At 47.6% G+C, this 24245-nt stretch overlaps 1 protein-coding gene across 1 annotated transcript in view; it reads left to right on the top strand.

Moving 5' to 3' along the window:
* The window catches only part of CDH13 (cadherin 13), a 1257603-nt gene that overhangs the window by 1099761 nt on the left and 133597 nt on the right, over positions 1-24245 (top strand). The window contains exons 9-10 of the mRNA XM_060253738.1: positions 2800-2982; positions 3988-4241. Of these exons, the coding sequence (XP_060109721.1) occupies positions 2800-2982; positions 3988-4241 (437 nt within the window). The remainder of the gene's footprint in view (positions 1-2799; positions 2983-3987; positions 4242-24245) is intronic.

Raw genomic sequence — 24245 nt, forward strand, 5'->3', positions numbered from 1 at the left:
TTTAGATAGATAGATAGATAGATAGATAGATAGATAGATAGATAGATAGATAGATAGATAGATAGATAGATAGATAGATAGATAGATAGATTTCTAGCAGGAGCTCCTTTGCATATTAGGCCACACATCCCTGATGTAGCCAGTCCTCCAAGAGCTTACAAAAGAGCCCCTTGTAATCTTTGGAGGATTGGCTACATCAGGGGTGCGTGGCCTAATTTGCAATGGAGCTCCTGCTAGAATTCCACCTCTGGATGAATGGATGGATGGATGGATGGATGGATGGATGGATGGATGGATGGATGGATGGATGGATGGATGGATGGGAGAGAGAGAGAGAGATTTCTCCCTCCCTCTTCTGTACACAGGACTCAGGGCAAGTCACAAAGAGGCACACATTTTGGGGGGTTGAATGACCAGCCACCACTTTAGTCAAACTTGTAACATACCTGTTTTTATGAAGCTGTTTTATTTTTTAGAGATGTGGGTTTTTTTTAATTTTTAATACTTTGTTTTTATTGTTGTAAGCTGCCCTGAGCCCGTTTGCGGGATAGGGCGGGGTATAAATCGAAACATTCAATTAAATTAAACATCTGCCTTAGGAACTTGATTAACTTGGCCAAACACACTGAAGGACGGACTTCTATTCCACTTTCAAATGCACTTCAGCGATCGTTTCCAAATGGACTGCGCCATTTTGTGCCGGAAAACCCAGCTGCAGAGTGGATTAGAAGTGGGTTGTCTCTTCAAATCGCTTCTCCAAGTCAAGCCATGGATCTCCTCAGGGGTGGAATTCTAGCAGGAACTCCTTTGCCTATTAGGCCCCACGCCCTTGATGTAGCCAATCCTCCTGGAGCTTGCAGTAGGCCCTGTAATAACAGCCCTTGAAGCTCTTGGAGGATTGGCTACATCAGGGTTGTGTGACCGAATATGCAAAGGAGCTCCTGCTAGAGTTTCAGCCCTGGATCTCCTCGTGTGGCTCCACTTGCAAAGTGCATTGAAAGTGCATTATTTAGCATGTGTGAAAGCAACCTGAGCTCCACATCCATGGAAAGAGGGGTTGAATCCTTTTGAGAAGCCTGCCGGTGAGAGAGCCAGTGTTGTATAGAAGAAGAACTGCAGATTTATACCCCACCCTTCTCCCTGAATCAGAGACTTAGAGCGGCTTACAATCTCCTATATCTTCTCCCCCCACAACAGACACCCTGTGAGGTGGGTGGGGCTGAGAGGGTTCTCCCAGAATCTGCCCTTTCAAAGACAACCTCTGCCAGAGCTATGGCTGACCCAAGGCCATTCCAGCAGCTACAAGTGGAGGTGGGGAATCGAACCCTGTTCTCCCAGATAAGAGTCCGCACACATAACCACTACACCAAACTGGCTCTTTCAACCACCCTTTCAAGGACAACCTCTGCCAGAGCTATGGCTGCCCCAAGGCCATTCCAGCAGCTGCAAGTGGAGAAGTGGGGAATCAAACCCGGTTCTCCCAGATAAGAGTCCGCACACTTAACCACTACACCAAACTGGCTCTCTAGCGGTTAAGAGTGGCAGGTTAATATCCAGAAGACCCAGGTTCAAATCCCCACTCGTGCCACGGAAGCTCACTGGGTGCCTTGGGGCAATCCCACTCTCTCAGCCTAACCTACCTCGCAGGGTTGTTGTCAGGATAAAATGGAGGAGAGGGGAATGATGTAAGTTGCTTTGGGTCCCTGTTGAGGAGAAAGGCGGGGGAATAATTGATTTCCTAGCTGGCCAATGGGGCAGTGGAGGCTTTGAGAGCCACACAATATGTGTTGGAGAGCCACATGTGACTCCTAAGCCACAGTATGGGCACCCTTGGTTCAGAAGGATGAACCTCCTGGTGCACCTATTGAGCATTCCTTGGCTCAAGAAGTAGGCTAAGTGGCCGAGGACCAAACCAGTAGCATATTGGCAGCCGTTAGCTGAAGAAGTGCAGTTGAGCTGTTTCCAGAAAGAGCATCCCGTTCGGCTCAGCGCCAGTTTTCAGTCCGGTTGTGTCTGGTTGTGGAAGCAGGCATGGAACGGGATCAGCCTGACCCTGCGCTTGCAACGGCGAGGCCGATTTGAGCCACACAACAGGCCTTCCCAGCGAGCCAATAAACAATTACGGTGTTGCCAGGCAGAAAACGTGTGGAATATTTGCAGTGGGAAGAACGCTTACGAGCAGACTTGATAGCTTGGAGATTAAGCCAGGGATGATCTCCAGTTATTTCATTTCATGGTGTACCGTCGACAGAAGACAGAGAGGACAATGGCGTATTATGCTTCAAGCAGGAAGGGGCGGGGGGGAGAGCTCAAATGAGTACAAATCACCTTAAAGTATCCCGCTCCGAAGCATTCCACATTCCAAAAGCATCGCCTTGTACAGCTATTGTCGTTTGCAGCACCTTTTGGTATTATACGCAGAACCGCTTTTGTATTAACGGAGGCTAACAATAGATTTCTTTTTTTTTTCTCTATTATTCCACACGGGAGAATTTTCAAAGCCTCTTTCAATCATGTTTTCTCCCCCCCACTTTATCTGCAATCTTTTTAAGAACAGGGGCGGCAAAATGGTAATCCACTTCCTTAAACTTCATGTTCTGCGAATGCATTATTTATGGCCTGTAAAATGTTCGGTTTCGTTCTGGGATGACGGGGTTTTTTATGTGTGTGTATATATATATATATATTTCTTTTGATGCGGTAAATAATTAATGGCAACTTAAGCAAATTTGTCGCGGCGGTGGCGGTCATTGGTTTGACACGAGTAACGCTCCTTGCCTTCTCTGTTATTTTTTTGAGTTCCAAGCCACGGTGAAGGAAGGCACGACGGGCGTGATAGTGAACTTGACGGTCGAGGACCGCGATGACCCGGCGACGGGTGCCTGGAGAGCCGTTTACACCATCATCAACGGGAACCCGGGACAGAGCTTTGAAATCCATACAAATCCCAAGAATAACGAAGGCATGTTGTCTGTTGTCAAGGTGAGGAGCGTATTTCGGTGTCTCTTGAGCTGATGTTATATGCCATCCCTTATTATGCTTGGCAGTGTCCAAGATTGTCTCATGCTTCCTTGCTTGTTTATATTTGCTTGGAGGCCTTTCCCCTGGCTTCTAAAGACTTTTGCTGTGCTTGCCAAACTAACTGTGAAATGCCCGACAACACTGTCTGCTTCCTTCTGAGAGGAGGTCACGATTTGTTCTGAGTTATGTAGGAATCGTAGACTGTGTGTTTTTGGCAGCCTCCCTACCCGTCTGTAGCCAGCTATGAGCACTTGGACTGCAGCTACATTGTTAAAGGGGAAAATGGCAGAACAGAACGCTCAAGCAATTGGCTACGGGCTTGTATGGCAAACAGTGTCCCAAGAGCGCATCCCTGCTTTTAAAAGGATGACTAGAAGCCAGACTAGATTGTTCTCCTGATCTGTGGAGAAACATTCAGGTCATGAGGTACTCAATCCCACTCCCACCTGTCCCCAAGGTAATGTGATGACATCACCAGGAAGTGACATCGTCATGTCACCGATGTCGTGTGGAGACACTCTAGTTTTGGGGTAAAACTATATGGCAAAACTGGCTACAAATCATAGAGTTTGGCTACAAACCATAAAGAAACTAGAGTGTCATCTCTCAGCGTCGGTGACTTGATGACATCACCTCCAGGTGATATCACTGAGCAAAGCATTCATGGCAGATAATCCCGGAGAGGACCAAGGATTCCCCCACTGATTGCCAGATAGGTTCTGGCAGGGGTGGAATTCTAGCAGGAGCTCCTTTGCATATTAAGCCACACACCCCTGATCCTCTACAAGCTTACAAAAAAGAGCCTTATAAACTCTTGGAGGATTGGCTACATCAGGGGTGTGTGGCCTAATTTGCAAAGGAGCTCCTGCTAGAATTCCACCCCTGGGTTCTGGCAACCCTAGTCTGAAGGAACTTTAATTTGTGATCGATAAAACGGGGACCATCCCATATTCTTCTGTCTTCCAGTCTTTGGATTGCGAGATTTCAGCTTTCCACACACTCCTGATCAAAGTCGAAAATGAAGACCCCTTGGTTCCAGATATTGCCTATGGCACCAGCTCCACGGCCACTGTTCAGATCACCGTTCTGGATGTAAACGAAGGCCCCATTTTCCACCCCAACCCAATGACTGTTACCAAACAAGAGAACATCCCAATAGGCAGTGTCGTGTTCACCGTCAATGCCACCGATCCAGATAAATTGCAGCATCAGACAATAAGGTGAGTGAGATAGTCTTTCCTCCGGGTAGACTATCAACGAGGGTTTATTATCGAAATGATAAATATTATCCATTTCAATTTTTTAGGCATGAAAAGGTGTTAAATGAATAGGTCAGCATCCTCAACATTGTACCTGTGGGCACTGTGAAACCTGCTGATACCTTTCCTAGCAAAGTGGGCAGGGCCAGATGGGTTTTTTGCTCAGCAAGGCTTCTGATTGGCTGTTGGGGATTTGATTGGCTCTGTAATTTTTTTTTTTTTAAGTTGCTTTGATTGTCACTCTGTGATTGAAGGTAAGCTGTAGTGCTTATTTTGTGGTCAGCTCTGCCTCCAGCTTCTGCCATTCCATGGTAGCCAGGGCTTTTTTTGGTTACAAGAACTCCTTTGCATATTAGTCCACACTCCCCTGATGTAGCCAATCCTCCAAGAGCTTACAGGGCTCTTTGTACAGGGCCAACTGTAAGCTCCAGGAGGATTGACTACATCAGGGATGTGTGGCCTAATACACAAAGGAGTTCCTGCTACAAAAAAAAAGCTCCAGTGGCAGCCATTTTTGTGCCACACTGTGACAGAATTTCCAAAAAGCCTCCAAAAAGTTGGGGATCCCAGTATACATTGTTGTTTCCATATTCTGGAGAGAGAATTGTTGATGGCTGAAATGTATAGCCTGATGTTATGATTAGTCACGCACTTGCCTGTTGAAGACTAAAACACAGCTCAGAAACGCTACAGAAGCTCTACTCCAGATGAGGTCTGCTCTGGTAAGACCTCACCTTGAGTATTGTATTCAGCTTTGGGCACCACAATTTAAGAAGGATATAGACAAGCTAGCACAGGTCCAGAGGAGGGGAACAAAGATGGTGAGGGGTCTGGAGACCAAGTCCTATGAGGAAAGGTTGAAGGAGCTGGGGATGTTTAGCCTGGAGAGGAGGCGGTTGAGAGGTGATAGGATCACCATCTTCAAGGACTTGAAGGGCTGTCATATAGAGGATGGTGTGGAATTGTTTTCTGTGGCCCCGGAAGTTAGGACCAGAACCAATGTGTTGAAATTAAATCAAAAGAGTTTCCAGCTCAACATTAGGAAGAACTTCCTGGCCGTTAGAGCGATTCCTCAGTGGAACAGACTTTCTCGGGAGGTGGTGTACTCTCTTTCATTGGAGGTTTTTAAGCAGAGGCTAGATGGCCATCTGACAGCAATGATGTGAATTTAGGGGGAAGTGTTTGTGAGTTTCCTGCATTGTGCAGGGGGTTGGACTAGATGACTCTGAAGGTCCTTTCCGACTCTATGATTCTGTGATTCTATGAATTTGGCAATGCAGATTAAGATTTTGTTTGAAAGCTTTTTGTGTGTGTGCATGTGTGTGATTGCACCTCAGCATTCTTCTTTCGATTTAGTGTGTCCGCAGAGCTTGGCGTGATGGAATTACACCTGCATGAGTAGTACTGGATAGGAACCTATTCTTTTTGTTCCTGGAAATTAATGCTCCAGAAATGATGTATTTGCTATCTTTTTATCCTGCTTCTCAGCCAAAAGCATCTCACAGAAAATGGAATGCAGATTCCCATTGAAGGGATGGATCCAGGGGTGGGATTCTAGCAGGAGCTCCTTTGCATATTAGACCACACACCCCTGGTGTAGCCAATCCTCCAAGAGCTTACAAAAACAAAAAAGAGCCTTGTAAGCTCTTGGAAGATTGGCTACATCAGGGGTGTGTGGCCTAATATGCAAAGGAGCTCCTGCTAGAATTCCACCCCTGGATGGATCCAATGAGTCCGTCCCACTATCTGAGCATTCGAGTCCATTCCTTGGAGAAAGGAGGAAGTCCCTGTATCCCACCCATTATGGACTTTGGGGATCGTCAGCCCCAGAGATTAAGGCACAAGAAATGGTAGTGGGGCTGCTTCATGCTCTCCTTCTCATGAGCGCCATTGCTGGTTACTGGCAGCTGGCGGAAGGGAGTCTTAACAGGCTTGTAGAACCGCCTTCTTCCAACTTGCCTTCTAAGGTGGAATCTTGGCAATGATATCAAGCCATCTTTATATATGTACTGAAACTTTAGCACCATTAATTTATATTGGTTTTAAATTATTGAACTTAAAGTCACAAATTTGTATTTTAACTGTATTTTATTGCATTAACTGTATTTTATTGTTATATCATGGTATATGTACCATGTCTTGTAAGCCGCCCTGAACCTGCCTAGGCGGGGAGGGCGGGATATAAATAAAAATTTATTATTATTATTATTAACAGGAGCCAGGTTCAGGTTCAGTAAAGGCTATTTGGGTGCTTCTGGTCTTCCTTTCTGATGGCCCCACTTTGAGCATTTGGAAGCTTGGGGGATGCTGTTCTTAACTGGAACTGAATGTCCTATGAAATGGCGTTAGTCTTTACCAATTTGTATGTTGAATTCTGCCTGTTTGTATATTTGTTTGTATATTTGGACAAAGATGGCATCGTGCCTCTTTGTACGTTGACCAGGGCCTGGCACAAGCTGAGGTAGAGCAATTAATCAAATCAAATTGATGATGATGGAGGCTGTGGTGGCTTTTTTGTAGCAGGAACTCCTTTGCATATTAGGTCAGACACCCCTGATGTGCCAATCCTCCTGGAGCTTACAGTAGGCTTTGTAAGAATAGCCCTGTAAGCTCTTGGAAGATTGGCTAAATCAGGAGTGTGTGGTCTAATATACAAAGGAGTTCCTGCTACAAAAAAGCCATGGTGGTGGTGGTGGTGGTGGAAGAGGAGGAGGAGGAAGAGAAGGGGGAGGATGCTGTCTAGCCACTTCCTATCCTCTTGCTGATGACTCCATTCATGATCATTGGAATGAGGAGGTTGTTGTCCTGGAGAGGGATCCAGGTGTGATGGGTGGTTTCTGGTTGTCTCCTGTCCTCCTTCTGGTGGCCTTGTTAATTGTAATTGGAAGCCAGTGGGAAGCGGGAGGGAGAGTGCTCATCGCCAGAGTTGTATCAAGGTATGATGGAGGAGTCCAGCGGCTTCCTGTCCTCCTTGCGATGGTTCCTCTGAAGGCAATCGGAAAATGGTGGCAGGAGGAAGTTATCTGGAGCTGGAGCACTATGGAAGGAGAGGCAGGTATCGTTCTTATTCTAGTATTCCGCGTGGACTGTGATGCACAGGTACTGTGAAGGAGGCTGATTTTAAAAGTTATCTGGTAGGGTTGCCAACTTTGGGTTGAGTAATTCCTGGAGATTTGTGGGGTAGAGCCTGGGGAGAGGAGCGACCACAGCAGGGTGTGATGCCATAGAATTAGGGTGGCCATAATTTTTGCAAGCCAGCCAGGGACACCTTGAGGGGGGAAGGAATGTGTGTGCGTGCGCGCAGAGCGCGCCCACCGCCGGAAACAGGAAGTGGTGTCACTTCCGGTGATGTCACTTCCGGCGACGTCATGCCACCGCCGGAAACAGGAAGTGACATCACTTCCTGTGACATCATTTCCCCCGCACCACCTGCCGGAAACAGGAAGTGACACCACTTCCGGTGATGGCACTTCCGGTGACGTCACGCCACTGCCGGAAACAGGAAGTGGCATCACTTCCTGTGACATCATTTCCCCCGCACCACCTGCCGGAAACAGGAAGTGACGTCACTTCCTGTGACATCATTTTCCCCGTGCCACCTGTCGGAAGCAGGAAGTGACATCACTTCCTGTGACATCATTTCCCCCAAATGCCACTGACGGAAACAGGAAGTGACTTCACAGCACTTCCTGTGACGTCCCCAAAAATCCCCCAAATATCACCGCCGGAAACACCAAGATTATTTATAGAGAGGGAAAGGGGGAAATAAAGTTAAATAAAACTCTTTTTTTACTTTTTTCAAAGTGAGAAGACTAGAGAGAACGGGTTCCACGCTGAGAAGCCAGTCAGATTCCAGTGAGATTCCAGTGAGACTGTGCTGCATAATGCAGCCTATTTATTTTGTCCTGTTTGCTCTGTTGGCTCCATCTGCGCCACCTTCATCACTTTCGGGGTGTGGATCCCCCAGTGGGGTGGTCTCCCGACTCCCTCCGCCGGCTGTTTCTGATAGCCCTGCGCCCCCTCTTTCATTTGATATGTGTCCTGTGCGGGTGCCACCCTCCCGCCGGGAGATGCCGCAAAATGAGCCCCCTTGAGGCTTATGGCGGCAGGGCTCGGGGGAAGCGAGCTAGACTGCTGTTCTTTTGAGGGGTTATAGAGTGTTTCGAGCCCATCCCTGTGGCATCGGTCCCATCGTTGTGGGACCCAGGGGGCCGGCGCAGCGGCATGCCGAAGCAGCCTGTCACTAATAACACAGGTCGAGATGCAGGACAGGAACCCGGAAGTGACCGACAGTAAAATACATAAAAATAGATAAAACACACATCAATACTGAACTGAATACATAACTGAACTCCAAAGGGAATTCTGGTAGAGTTGCCAAGTCTGATTCAGAAAATATCTGGGGACTTTGGGGGTGGAGCTCGGAGACTTTCACATTCCCTAAAATACATAGGTTAAAATAAACAGCAGTGCAGTTCCCCTGAATAGTCTTCACTTCTTCACCCCAACCAGCTGCACCTCTCTGTCTCTCTCTCTCTCTCTCACACACACACACAGTTAAGCCAAAATAAACAGTTTGCAATCTCACACTCATGTGGTCTCACTAGGACAATTCACTCATGAGTTGCTAAAGTTCCAAGTTCTAAAGAAACTAAAGGTTCTGGTTAACCCTTCCCCATGCAAAGAGCCTCTGAAAAGATTATAAAACCAGCTGCAGTTTCTGAGCTCCTTCCCTTCCCTTCCACCAGACACGTTGTTCTGCAGGCTCGCCCCGCCCTCAGCCTGGTCTAAGATTTAAAAGCACATGCACCTTTCTAGAAAAAAAGCCGTTTCCAGTGTCTTCTTAAGCCTTTGAGGTTTGAAGGCATGTGGAGACTATTGAGGCGGGGCTTTCCCCCCACCAGCCAGCTGACTGGGGGAAGGAAGAAGCCTGCAAAAGTGGGGGAACCCCCCCACTGGGACCTGGGTTTTGACAAGCCTAACTGTAATCTCTTGGAGGACTGGCTACATCAGGGGTGTGCGGCCTAATACGCAAAGGAGCTCCTGCTACAAAAAAAGCCCTGGAGCTTGGGGAAAATTCTAGAGAGTCCCATTATGCTGTAATATCACTTCCAGCTATGCAGCTCCAAGTGATCTCACAGTGCTGCAGGATACCATTTGGGTAAGTCTGTGCCCCTGTAGTCCCTCAGCACTTTGCCTTGGGGAGGGGTGGTGGCTCAGTGGTAGAGCATCTGCTTGGCAAGCAGAAGGTCCCCGGTTCAATCCCCGGCATCTCCAACTAAAAAGGGTCCAGGCAAGTAGGTGTGAAAAACCTCAGCTTGAGACCCTGGCGAGCCGCTGCCAGTCTGAGTAGACAAGACTGACTTTGATGGACCCAGGATGGTCTGATTCAGTAGAAGGCAGCTTCATATGTTCTTATGTCTAAGGGGAGGGACTGTGGCTCAGTGGTAGAGCATCTGCTTGGCAAGCAGAAGGTCCCAGGTTCAATCCCCGGCATCTCCAACTAAAAAGGGTCCAGGCAAGTAGGTGTGAAAAACCTCAGCTGCTCAAGGGGAGGGAGGGTGGCTCAATGGTAGAGCATCTGCTTGGTAAGCAGAAGGTCCCAGGTTCAATCCCCGGCATCTCCAACTAAAAAGGGTCCAGGCAAATAGGCGTGAAACACCTCAGCTGTTCAAGGGGAGGGAGGGTGGCTCAATGGTAGAGCATCTGCTTGGTAAGCAGAAGGTCCCAGGTTCAATCCCCGGCATCTCCAACTAAAAAGGGTTCAGGCAAAGAGGCGTGAAAAACCTCAGCTTGAGATCCTGGAGAGCCGCTGCCGGTCTGAGTAGACAATACTGACTTTGATGGACCAAGGGTCTGATTCAGTAGAAGGCAGCTTCATAGGTTCATATGTTATATACCATGGCAAGTGAATGTTCCTGTCACAAGATACAGCTGAATGTAATTGCCACAAATGTTCATTACCAAGAAGAAATGCAAATGATTTTTGAAAGGCAGAGGGGTTTTTAAAAAACAAAACAAAAAACAACCCTGAGGAATATGTAGTTTATCCTGAGAAATAAAATAAGGGGCAAAAAAATTAAAAACCCTTCTGTGCCAGGTAAGGAGGAAAAATATTTTTAAAAGAAATATTTCTAATCTGCGTCCATTTTCAGTCCTGATACCTGCTAGCAGAATAATTATCTGTCCCCATTTTTTGTCCCCCCCCCAGGGCAATCGGGAAATAGATGCCCTTCAACTAAAGAATGACATTCAACAAAGTATCTACTTTTCTCTCTCTCTCCCCCCCCCCCCCGAAGGAAAAAGGGCCACGTAGGATCAACGCAGTGAAATAATGCCTTTCGTAATACCAAAATAATATTCCACATTTAGTCGGTGTCTCCAAGGAAGAGGGTGGACTATTAAACGTCGCCATTGTCTCACATTTAAAAACCGGGAGAATCAATTATAATGTCATTTGGTGACATACAATTGCAGTTTCCTGGCTCGAATCTCCCGTGGCCGCAGAACGTGCAAATATATCAGATTATTCTCGTCGACCAACACGTTTGCACATGCCTGCAGAGAGAGAAACAATATCTTCTGCAGTCCAAGGAGACCTGCTATTTGGAATCAGGTTGTTTCGCTAGGTGCAAGCAGCGTGCCTTGCTGCAACAGGCTGAAAGAAGAACGTCTCTGCACTGGCCTCAAGTTTAAATAGCTGGATGATGGCCTTTTGTAATAGCTTGTGACTCATTTGTTTAGTCAGGGCTTCTTTTGTAGCAGGAACTCTTTTGCATATTAGGCCACACCCAGGCACGGCACTAGGGGTTCTTGTGCCCCAGGCTGAACCCTGCCCCTCCCCGCCGGCAGTATGTTTGTGCATGTGTGCGCCCCCAACTTCACCGAAGCTTCCCAAGCCTTGGGAGGCCTCGGTGAAGGCTGGAAGGCAGCAGGCACACTCCGAGCCGGGCTTAGAGCACACTCGCTGCCATGCACACCCCCCCCCCACTTTGCTAAGACTTCCTGAGTGTTGGCTACATCAGGGATGACTCAGTCCTAAGCCAGCTGCCTGAGTAGATATAAATTACCTGCCTGCCATCTTCTTCTCAATTTGACCCAAAGAGAACTCCAGTTTTCTGGATTACACCACTGAGGATGCCAGTCACAGTTGCTGGTGAAACGTCAGGTCTCACAATGCCAAGATCATGGCCACACACAGCCCGGAAAATCTACAACAGCCATTGCCTTCCCCAGTCATTGACACTTCCCCCCCAGCAAGCTGGGGACTCATTTTACCGACCTCGGAAGGATGGAAGGATGAGTCAACCTTGAGCCGGTTACCTGAACCCAGCTTCCACCGGGATCGAACTCAGGTCGTGAGCAGAGAGCTGGAGGCTAGAAACCCCCCCCCCCCCGTGAGCTAACTCAGCTTAGGGGGAACACTGGTCCAGACATGAACATCCGGAGTCTGTCCTGCTCCCGTACTCACCCTGTCCTCCAGTGCCATCGGAGCATCCAAAAAAGCTATCACTTTGGAAGTGGTAGCTTTTTTGGATGCTCCAATGGCACTGGAGGACAGGGTGAGTACGGGAGCAGGACAGTCTCCAAATGTTGCCATGGAGCTTCCCTGCTGTCCTTCCCGGCCATCTGAACAGCTGGGGAGCATCTGGGAAATGCCGCTCAAGCACTTGAGTGCTTGAACGCTCCTCCAGGGTGTGTGCGGCCTGTCCCTGTCCCAGCAGCGGGCCGCATGCAGTCTGACCGTCCCAGGGCGCTTCTCTTTTTGCCAGCCAGAAAGCCAGTTGGGATCTGTGTCCTCCCCCGCTCCATCCCAAAATTTCTAGGAGTTTCCCAACCTGGAGCTTTCAACCCTACCCCCTTAGAGCCAGTTTGATGTAGAGGTTAAGTGCACAAGCTCTGATCTGGGAGAACCGGGTTTGATTCCACTTGCAGCTGCTGGAATGGCCTTGGGTCAGTCATTGAAAGGGCAGCTGCCGTGAGAGCTCTCTCAGCCCCACCTACCTCACAGGGTGTCTGTTGTGGTGGGTGGGGGGATGGAGATAAAGGAGATTGTGACCTCTCTGAGATTCTGAGATTCAGAGCATAGGGCGGGATATGAATCCAATATCATCTTCTTCTTAAGAACATAAGAGAAGCCATGTTGGATCAGGCCAATGGCCCATCCAGTCCAACACTGTGTCACATAAGAGAAGCCATGTTGGATCAGGCCAGTGGCCCATCCAGTCTAACACTGTGTCACATAAGAGAAGCCATGTTGGATCAGGCCAATGGCCCATCCAGTCCAACCCTCTGTGTCACACAGGGGCCAATAAGTGTGTGTGTATACAAACGCACACACACACACACACACATATATACATACTATGACTAATAGCCACAGATGGACCTCTGCTCCATATTTTTATCTAACCCCCTCTTAAAACTGGCTATGCTTGTAGGAGGTGGCAGTGAATTTCACACGTTAATCACCCTTTGGGTGAAGAAGTACTTCCTTTTATCCGTTAACCTGACTGCTCAGCAATTTCATGGAATGCCCACGAGTTCTTGTATTGTGAGAAAGAGAGAAAAGGACTTTTTCTTCTTCTGGATGGGAGGCTGCCGCCCCAAGCTGCCGGTCTGGACCTAGCCGAGGAGACTTAAAAAGGGTTAAGAAAAACCCTGGCTGTGGGACGCTCTGATACCCTTGACTTGCCCCCTCCCCTGTTCCCCCCATAACCACAGGCAATGATTTTGCTAACGGTTTAACGGTCAATGTTGTGAATGCAAATTGCAGGGAGCGTTAGCGGCTCCTCGAAAGCGCCTCCTTCGCTTTTGCAGAGAGCATCACCTCGCCCGGCAGAAGAGCGGAAATCCCATCGGCTGCATCCTAGGAATTGCAATCGGCAGCCGAGGAGGAGTTAGCAGTCTTGAATCACAATTGGGGCTTAACCGAGAGCGTCGACCACAGCTCCCGCTGCCAACTTCGTGGGTTTCTCTCCCCTCCCCCGCCCACATCTCTTTTCTTTTCCCAAAGAGAGGCTTTCTTTCCTTAGGCTGAATGTCTCGAAAAGAGCGACAATAACAGAAAGAAAAGTTGAGGCTAAAGGGGCAAGCGCTGATTCTCCACGAACAAAGATGCGAAGCGTCATATTGGAGAGTGCAGAACCGAGCCTGCTGAGTTATAGGACCTGCAAATCATTTCTACTTGCGTGTATCTAGTTGGGCTGACTTGCTTGCGGCTTTAAGGCATACAATTGTATACAGGGGTGGCCAACGGTAGCTCTCCAGATGTTTTTTGCCTACAACTCCCAGGACCCCGAATGGTAAGTTCTTGGATGGGTAGGAGGAGAGACCCCTAGAATGCACAGGCTGCAAGGGCAGCTAGAGTCCTTTCGGGGTGGGGAGGGAGGAGGATGGCCAAGACATGTCTCCCCCAGCCAGCGTGCACAAGTTTAGATGTGTTCCCTGCTACTCCTGATTGGGGAAGGGCACAGGGAAACAGGGAAACGGGGAGGGAGCGCAGAGATACACATCAACCTCCTTCTGAACTGGAAGTTGATCGCTGCAGACTGAGCTCCAGGAAAGGTAGAAGGGGAATCGGAGCTGACATGCCATTTAAATCACACTGGAGGGGGGAGGGAGAGGGGTGGCCCCCAGCCTCTCCAGCTTCTTGCTCTCACCCCCATAGCCCCCCCTTCTATGCCGCCCCCTGTGGCCCCTCTTCCCCTGTTGGCTATGGGGCTGTGTGTGCGGCTGAGATCATGGACATGGCTTCCTATTTGCCACATTGGATGTTCCATGCTTGCTGATGGGCAGGGCTTTTTTTTGTAACAGGAACTTCTTTGATTATCAGGTCACACACCCCTAATGTAGCCAATCCTCCAAGAGCTTAAAGGTAAAGGTAGCCCCCCCTGTGCAAGCACCATTCATTTTCGACTCTGGGGCTTTCACAACGTTTTCACGGCAGACTTTTTACAGGGTGGTTCGCCATTGCCTTCCCCAGTCATCTACACTTTCCCCCCAGCTAGCTGGGCACTCATTTTACCGACCTTGGAAGGATGGAAGGCTGAGTCAACCTCGAGCCGGCTACCTGAACCCAGCTTCTGTCGGGGATCGAACTCAGGCCACGAGCAGAGCTGAGGACTGCAGTACTGCAGCTTTACCGCTCTGCGCCACAGACCTCTTAGTACAGGGCCTACTGTGAGCTCTTGGAGGATTGGCTACATTAGGGGGGTGTGACCTAATCAGGACTTTTTTTGTAGCAGGAACTCCTTTGGATATTAGACTATGCACCCCTGATGTAGCCAGTCCTCCAGGACCTTACAGTAGGTTCTGTACTAAAAGCCCTGTAAGCTCTTGGAGGATTGGCTATATCAGGATTGTATGGCCTAATATGCAAAGGAGTTCCTGCTACAAAGAAAGCCCTGCTGATGGGCATGCATAGATTTCCCCAGTGAGACAAATAGCGCCAGGTACAGGGGTTGCTTATAGTGGTGCATAGTGGTAGAGCTGCAGTACTGCAGTCGGAGCCCTCTGCTCACGACCTTAGTTCGATCCCAGTGAAAGCTGGTTTCAGGTAGCCGGCTCCAGGTTGACTCAGCCTTCCATCCTTCCGAGGTCAGTAAAATGAGTACCCAGCTTGTTGGGGGGGAAGTGTAAAAGACTGGGGAAGGCAATGGCAAAGCACCCCGTAAAAAGTCTGCCATGAAAACGTGAAAGCGACGTCACCCCAGAGTCAGGAAAGGGCTGGTACTTGCACAGGGGACTACCTTTACCTTTTTACAGGGTTGCTTATAGATCCAGAGGAGTTAGCCGTGTTAGTCTGTTGCTGCAAAATAGTAGAGTCCAGGAGCGCTTTGAAGATTAACAAATTTTATTGTAACGTAAGCTTTTGAGAAACACAGCTCAGAAGCATGGAGGGTCTGTGAAAACTGGCCAGAGATATATAAATGGTAAGAAGAGGGGTGAGTGGATGCAGGTAAAGAGTGCCATGCAAATGCAAAGCAGTTCCAAAAGTCATGAAAAAGGTAGAATGCACCATCCAGGCTGGGTATGACCACTTCCTTCTATCGATGAATCTGGATGGAACACCTGAAAGGGAAAGACAGTTATCAAAGATTTCAGGTTTTCACGGCTGGTAACATCATTAGGGTTTGTAGAATCTTTCGGGGTCAAGTGCCGTGTTCTACTGGAGAAAGTTTTCCTTCCAGACGTTTCGTTTTCAGCTGCGGAGAACATCCTCAGTGGCGTTGCAGCCGGAGCAGGCGCTCAGACCTTCTTGGCTGCTGTGCATTGAGTGGAGCCAGGGCTGCTGGAGAGCTGCTATTTCTAGGCTGGAGGGGGTGTGGTGAAAGGGCAATTGGTTTGTGGATGTGCCCATTGTTTGGTGGGGCTTCCTGGAAGGGTAGTGATAAGGAAACTGGCTGTTGAATGTGACCATTGTTCTGTGTTAATTGCTGGGAGGGTTGGAAGGGGTTTGAAGATAAGGAAGATGGTTGTTGACTGTGCTGATGGTTCTGTGGAATTTGCTGGTGGTTCTGAGACTTTCTGCAATTTATAGTCTGTAGGGTGTTTTGCAGAGCTGGGTACCAAGATTGGTGGATGAAAATGCCTTCTTCCTTTCTGTTAAAATTGTGCTGGTGTTTGTAAATCTCAATAGCTTCTCTGTTCAGACGGGTATGATAATGTGAGACCGTAGAAAGGACTTCAGTTCTTTCAAAGTGGATGACGTGGTCTCTTTCTTGAAGTGCATGTTCAGCTACAGCTGATTTTTCTGGCTGAAACAAGCGACAGTGTCTCTTGTGTTCGGTGAGACGGGTGTTGATACTGCGTTGGGTAGTGCCAATGTAGACTGCACCACAGGAGCAGGGTATTTTGGAGTCTACAGTATAACAGCATCATCTTTTAGGACTTAGAATCGTTCAGCTGTTTAGCTATGGTGACCCTTTAAGTCCTTGATGGAATGCCCTGGTAGACTGAAGCGTTCTCCTACCTTCTTCTAGATGTTGCCATTTTTTATGTCAATTTTGTGTCCGTTTATTCTTTTGCATAGAGGTTGGCTGGTTTCTCCTGTGTACAGAGCAGGGTGCTTTATTGGCACATGAGAGCATATATCACATTGGAAGATGAGCTGCTGTGGGAGCCAGAGATTATATAGTTGACGCCAGTGGGTCCTGTAATCCTAGTTTAAGTGCCCTCTAAACCTCCATAAATAGGTCCTGATCCCAATCTGAGCCCCATTTGCCTGGGCCAGGGGTGTCCAAACTGTGGCTCTTTTACACATATTGTGTGGCTCTTGAAGCCCTCACCACCACTCCATTAGCTAGCTTGCAAAAGACATTTGTCTCTTTAAATCACTTTGCCAAGCGAAGCCAGCCGGAGGCTTGGAGAATGCATTTAAAGTTGCTTTCTGTCAGCTTCTCCATCCTCCATCTATTTTCCTTCCTTCCTTCCTTCCTTCCTTCCTTCCTTCCTTCCTTCCTTCCTTCCTTCCTTCCTTCCTTCCTTCCTTCCTTCCTTCCTTCCTTCCTTCCTATCTACATACCTACATCTGACATTCATGTCTTGTGGCTCTCAAACATCTGTGATTTATTCTGTGTGGCTCTTACGTTAAGCGAGTTTGGCCACCCCTGGCCTGGGCATTGCATTCTGAGGCTAGAACTCCAGCAGACGTCTACCTGGAAGTCCTCACAATGGATCCAGAAACAACCTGATGACTGTGTAACGTGTAGTGAGGCCCACATTTCAAAAGTGGCAATTGCTTTATGCCCACAACAAAAACGGCTCATGGCAATGTAGGAGCACAAACACAAAAAGGAAATTTCAGAACTTTTTGCTACCCCCACGTGGTTTCATACCAAATGAAGGTTACCAGGACACCTCTAGCCACCAGCAGGGAAAAGAAGAAGAAGACTGTAGAATTATACCCCATCCCTCTCTCTGAATCAGAGTGGCTTACAATCTCCTTTATCTCCTTCCCCCATGATGAAAGGAAGTACTTCTTCACCCAAAGGGTGATTAACATGTGGAATTCACTGCCACAGGGGGTGGCGGAGGCCAAAAGCATGGCCACCTTCAAGAGGGGTTTAGATAAAAATATGGAGCAAAGGTCCATCAGTGGCTATTAGCCACAGTGTGTGTGTGTGTGTATATATATATATATATATATATATATATATATATATATATATATATATATATATATATATATATATATATATATATATATATATATATATATATATATATAAAATTTTGGCCACTGTGTGACACAGAGGGCGTTTTCGCACTCACCTTCAGCCGGCGCGACCCCCCTCTTCACCGCGCAGGATCTGTGCGGATTTTGCACTAAATGCCGCGGAGCAGCCGGAAGAGCCGGAAACTCCTGGCGCAAAAGCCGCTCAAACGTAAACCGCCAAAAAGCAGTTTCCGTTTGCGTGGCTTTTGCGACGGGAGTTTCCGGCTCTTCCGGCTGCTCCGCGGCATTTAGTGCGAAATCCGCGCAGATCCTGCGCGGTGAAGAGGGTGGTCGCGCCGGCTGAAGGTGAGTGCGAAAACGCCCAGAGTGTTGGACTAGATGGGCCATTGGCCTGATCCAACATGGCTTATCTTATGTTCTTATGACAGACACCTTGTGAGGTGGGTGGGGTTGAGAGAACTCTCCCAGAAGCTGCCCTTTCAAGGACAACTCTTGCGAGAGCGATGGCTGACCCAAGGCCATGCCAGCAGGTGCAAGTGGAGTGGAGAATCAAACCCGGTTCTCTCAGATGAGAGTCTGCACACTTAACCACTACACCAAGTCACAGGATCTGCATTGCTGTCAGATGGCCATCTAGCCGCTGTTGAAAAACCTTCAAGGAAGGAGAGCCCCCCCACCTCCTGAGGAAGCCTGTTTATTTATTATTTATTTTTGTATAATTCGGTATAATTATTATTGGGATAATTCCAAACCTTCTCCTCCTCTTCCTCTTTCTCCTCCTTCCCTTTAGGAGAGGGACGGTGGCTCAGTGGTAGAGCATCTGCTTGGGAAGCAGAAGGTCCCAGGTTCAATCCCCGGCAACTCCAAAAAAGGGTCCAGGCAAAATGGTGTGAAAAACCTCCGCTTGAGACCCTGGAGAGCCGCTGCCAGTCTGAGAAGACAATACTGACTTTGATGGACCAAGGGTCTGATTCAGTATAAGGCAGCTTCATATGTACTGCTGCTACTACGACTACTGCCACGGGCTGACTTAGGGCCAGGTCTGTCCCATTTACAATGTGTTGTGTTTATGCTGGGCTGGCTTTTCTCGCCTCCAGTTGAATGCAAAATTCTAAAAAAACACCCCAATTGTTGGCCTGATGAGAATCCAATGTTTCTTATAAATAAAGGACAAAGAGGAACGTGTGCTTATACATCTAGTTAGAGCTGCGCGGTGGAGGACGCTCCCAGAAAACATTTTTGCTGAGCTCCGAGGCTCTTTAATGCAAAGGCAGTGTTCTCAAACTTCACGATGAATATCGAAGAGGCTCAGTGAGTTTGCAACGGTAAACAGAATCGGCAAGCGTGCTCAGTGCAGCGTTCCGAACGCATGAATAGAGCACACAGGAGCATCGCTGTGGCATAAATGGATGCAAACCAAACTGGTTTCCTGAGCACAAATTTCCCCAAGCAGTATTCAGATTAGTTACTTGAGAGTCTGGAAAAACATCCTTGGTTTTGTAAAATGTTCTATAGGGTACATATGAACATATGAAGCTGCCTTATACTGAATCAGACCCTTGGTCCATCAAAGTCAGTATTGTCTTCTCAGACTGGCAGCTGCTCTCCAGGGTCTCAAGCTGAGGTCTTTCACACCATTTTGCCTGGACCCTTTTTTGGAGATGCCGGGGATTGAACCTGGGACCTTCTGCTTACCAAGCAGATGCTCTACCACTGAGTCACCATCCCTCCTCTGAAGGGGTGGCCAACGGTAGCTCTCCAGATGTTTTTTTTTGCCTACAACTCCCATCAGCCCCAGCCATTAGCCATGCTGGCTGGTGTTGATGGGAGTTGTAGGCAAAAAACATCTGGAGAGCTACCGTTGGCCATCCCTGCTATAAGGACTTTGGGTTTTTGAGGCAATTTTTGTTTTTCTTTGACTCAGCGTGCTGAGTTTTCAGGCTAAGAAGGGAACTCATTTGATTCCAAAGGACGTGGTGGGTAACTGCCACAATTGACTCTGTATCATTGGAGAGGCAAAGCACAGTGGTTCGTTTCTGTCTTTCACACATCTGTTCTTCAACCCTTTCTCCAAATGTTAAGGAGGATATTCTCCAAGAAAGCAAGGAGATGAATTTTGCAGGAGGACAATGTGTTGGTTCGTCTGCTTCTCATTTGGAACACATTTGTTTGGGGAATTCACAATATTAGTTAGATTTGCAGGGCTTTTTTTGCAACAGGAACTCCTTCGCAAAGTGGGCCAAACCCCCTGATGTAGCCAATCTTCCAAGAGCTTACAGTAGGCCCTGTAAGAAGAACCCTGTAAGTTCTTGGAGGATTGGCTACATAAAGGAGGGTATGGCCCAATATGCAAAGGAGTTCCTGCTACAAAAAAAGACCTGGATTGGAGTAGATTTTAGTAGTTTAGCTTAGCAGCTGGTTTGTTCCTGTTTTGTTGTTGTTGCTGTTTTGCTTGGTCTTTTAGGATTGTCAACCTCTAAGCGGAGCCTAGAGATCTCCTGATATTACAGAGATCAGTTCCCACTCTGAAAAAAATGGCAACTTTGGAAGGTGGACATTATATTAGCATTAGATTCTGTCGAGGTTCCTCCATGCCTATTTTCAGGTGTTATAATATACAGAGCTCCACGGTATGCTAGGTACCAACTAAAGGAGGGAAAAAAACCATGGAAAACAATTGTTTAAAAATACAGGTGGGTAGTTCAGCAGGTGAAGTCCAAGTCCACGATCGCCTAAGTCAAATACACTCCCCCAGCATAGACACTGGAAGTGATTCTGAGTCAAACTGCGTTCTTTAGGGACACTTCACCCTATCCGGGATGGTTGTTTTCGAGATAAGAGAGATTTGAAGGTGGTTTGCCATCGCCTGCCTCTGCATAGCAACTCTGGACTGCCTTGGTGGTCTCCCATCCAAGCACTAAGCAAGGTCAACTTTCCTTAGCGTCTGCGAGCCGATGATATAATGCTAGCCTGGTCCATCCAGGTCAAGGCAAGAGATGAGCAGAGGTGGTTTGCCCTCGCTTGCCCCTGTGTCGCGACCCTAGACTTCCTTGGTGGTCTCCCATCCAGATACTAACCAGGGCAGCCCTGCTGAACTTCTCAGATCTGACAAGATAAGGGCTGTCTTTGCTGCCCAGGTTTAATTGATACAAACTGTTGTTTATCTTGAATTATCATCTGTTGTTTATCTTGAATTATCGACTGGAGAGCCAGTTTGGTGTAGTGGTTCAGTGTGTGGACTCTTATCTGGGAGAACCGGGTTTGATTCCCCACTCCTCCACTTGCACCTGCTGGAATGGCCTTGGGTCAGCCAGAGCTCTGGCAAAGGTTATCCTTGAAAGGGCAGCTGCTGTGAGAGCCCTCTCCAGCCCCACCCACCTCACAGGGTGTCTGTTGTGGGGGAGGAAGGGAAAGGAGATTGTGAGCCGCTCTGAGACTCTTCGGAGTGGAGGGCAGGATATAAATCCAATATCTTCATCTACCTCACAGAGTGTCTGTTGTGGAGGAGGAAGGTAAAGGAGATTGTGAGCTGCTCTTAGACTCTTCGGAGTGGAGGGCGGGATATAAATCCAATATCTTCTTCTTCGTCATCATCATCATCAGCCTTTATTGGCATAAAAGAAATCAGTTATACAGAATAAAAATTACCGATAAAATACAAAAGGTACAGTTCAAATTTAGAAACATCGTTATCAATTAAAACAATGGCTACCAAATCTTTTGGCGTATCCTGGTGGCCAAAAAAAAAAATGAACTTGTTCTGCTATTTCAGTGCAGCTTCCCTCGCGAACGATAAACTCCAGCTGAACTATGAGAAATTTAAAAATGTAGTTTTCTCCAAGAGAAGAAGAAGATATTGGATTTCTATCCTGCCCTCCACTCCAAAGAGTCTCAGAGCGGCTCACAATCTCCTTTCCCTTCCTCCCCCACAACAGACACCCTGTGAGGTAGATGAAGATATTGGATTTATATCCCGCCCTCCACTCCGAAGAGTCTCAGAGCGGCTCACAATCTCCTTTCCCTTCCTCCCCCACAACAGACACCCTGTGAGGTAGATGAAGATATTGGATTTATATCCCGCCCTCCACTCCGAAGAGTCTCAGAGCGGCTCACAATCTCCTTTCCCTTCCTCCCCCACAGCAGACACCCTGTGAGGTAGATGAAGATATTGGATTTATATCCCGCCCTCCACTCTGAAGAGTCTCAGAGCGGCTCACAATCTCCTTTCCCTTCCTCCCCCACAACAGACACCCTGTGAGGTGGGTGGGGCTGGAGAGGGCTCTCACAGAAGGAGTTCCTTTGGCTGGTCCATCGTGGGGGAAAGGATAGAACAACTTAAGCATTTTAAATATTTAGGCATTCATCTTGAATTAATTTAAAGTTTTTTAAATATATTCTGCAGTTACTTTCCTCAATGAGGTAGGAAGCGACAATCTTTATGCCATTTGCCATCCAAGAGCTAATCCGAGCCAGCGGTTAACAGATTGGCAACGAAGATTCTGAAATTTGTTTTCTTAATCAAGGACTGCCCAGAGTTTTGTCCCAGATTTAAGAGTTTAATTCTGGTTGCCTGTCTTTCACCTCAGAAATTTTAATCAGAAGATCGGGGACCAGTGAGAAGTTAAAGCCCAAATTTAATAATGTTTTCTACCTTGGGAAATTAAAAGAAGAGCCCCCCTCTCGAAAATCCATTATTAACAGTAGATCTTAATTAAACGCATTTACCGGCCTCAATAGTTTGCCTGGTCGGAAGGATCCTACAAGGTATTTCTTTCTAACGTGGGCTTAACAAATCCGAGATCCACAATAGTTAGACTCAGTGCTAAGTATTTTTTTGTACAAGTTGTTTACAGCTCTGTAGTGGTAATTGTTAATTAAAGCAATGCTCTCTGCTTTCATATTTTATTGTGGCAATATATTTTTATTACCTACTGTGCTTCTGGAGTGTTAATTATTTATGTAAATATATTACTGCAACTTTCATTCTCGGGGAATGATGGGATGGGATCTTTCTCTCACAAAGAAAAAAAGCATGGCTTAGTTGATTACGCTCTAGCAGGATGTCTAATTGATTAAATAACCACATTAAAATGCCTCACATATTATCTGTGAAGATATATAAATTTGTGGTGAGCAACAGAAAGTTTTTATTTATTTTTTAAAGTGACTGCATGACAGGGAGATGTCCCCTAAATTTGCCTTAGGATCGGACAAGGTGACAGATGGATTTCGCACTAAGGTTGTTCTGAGCAGAGAGCCCTTCAGCTCCTGGGGTTTCTCTCCGTTTTCGCACGTTGCCCCGGAGCTGCGAGTTGGCGCACCGCTATTTCTTAGCAAGTGAGATCCTCTGACAAGTGGTTTCTGCTTGCTGCGGAAAAGCAGTGTGCCAGCTAGCTTATGTGAAAATAGGGAGAAGCCCCAGGGGCAAAAGGGCTCTTTACCCGGAACAAGCCCTAGTGTGAAATGGGTCAGAGTTTGGGTCCAGGTCCCAAATTGCTGAGCAGTCAGGTTAAAATGGATGAAAGGAAGTACTTCTTCACCCAAAGGGTGATTAACATGTGGAATTCACTGCCACAGGAGGGGGTGGCAGCTACAAGCATAGCCAGGTTCAAGAGGGGATTGGATGAAAATATGGAGCGGAGGTCCATCAGTGGCTATTAGCCACAGTGTGTGTGTGTGTATAATTTTTTTTTTTTTGCCACTGTGTGACACAGAGTGTTGGACTGGATGGGCCATTGGCCTGATCCAACATGGCTTCTCTTATGTAACCCTAACCCTAATAAAGATAATATAATAATAGTATTATTGAAGTATTATTGAAACTAGCATTGCCAGACACCCACTGGGGGTGGCACTCCCTCTTGACGGTGAAATCTCACCTCCAACTGGCTTGAAAGGCGACATGATGACATCACCCCAAAGTGATGTCATTGTGAAGCCAATGTCACATGGTTTTGAGGCTCTAGTTTTAAGGCAAAACTCTATGGTTAAATCGTCTACAAACCGTAGAATTTTGCCCAAAAGCTAGAGCATCACACCCAACATCGGTAACCTAATGATGTTCAGAGCTTTTTTTTTAGCAGGAGCTCCTCTGCATATTAGGCCACGCTCCCCTGCTGCAGCCAATGCTCCTGGAGCTTGCAGTCGGCCCTGTACTAACAGCCCTCTAAGCTCTTGGAGGATTGGCTACATCAGGGAAGTGTGGCCTAATATGCAGAGGAGCTCCTGCTATGAAAAAGAGCCCCGATGACATTACTTCCTGGTGATGCCACTGCACAGCATATGAATGAAGCATGAACAGCAGAAGACCCTGGAAATGACCCAAGATCCCCCCATCAGCTGCAGATTAGGACCTGGCAACCCTAACTTCAAATGGGGAATTAGATTCATGGCGGACAGGTCCATCAGTGGCTACTAACCATGGTGACTAAAGGGAACCGACATGTTCAGAGGCAGTAAACCTCTTAATACTAATGCAAGGAAACAGCATCATGGAATGCTTCAGACTCTATGCCCTCTTTTTGAACCTCCAGGGGAACTAGTTGGCCTCTGTATGAGACAGGATGCTGGATTAGATGGACCACTGGTCTGATCCAGAAGGGCTTTTCTTATCAGGGGAAGGCCTTGGCTTCTTTGCCCTGTTGTTATTCATCCAGAGGAACTGGCTGGTCACTGTGTGAGACAGGAGGCTGGACTAGATGGACTCTCAGTGGTCTGATCCAGCAGGGCTTTTCTTATCAAGGGAAGGCCTTGGCTTGTTTGCTTTGTTCTGACCCTCCAGAGGA

This window comes from Heteronotia binoei, chromosome 14 (assembly GCF_032191835.1).
Source record: "Heteronotia binoei isolate CCM8104 ecotype False Entrance Well chromosome 14, APGP_CSIRO_Hbin_v1, whole genome shotgun sequence".
In the NCBI taxonomy this organism is placed as follows: domain Eukaryota; kingdom Metazoa; phylum Chordata; class Lepidosauria; order Squamata; family Gekkonidae; genus Heteronotia; species Heteronotia binoei.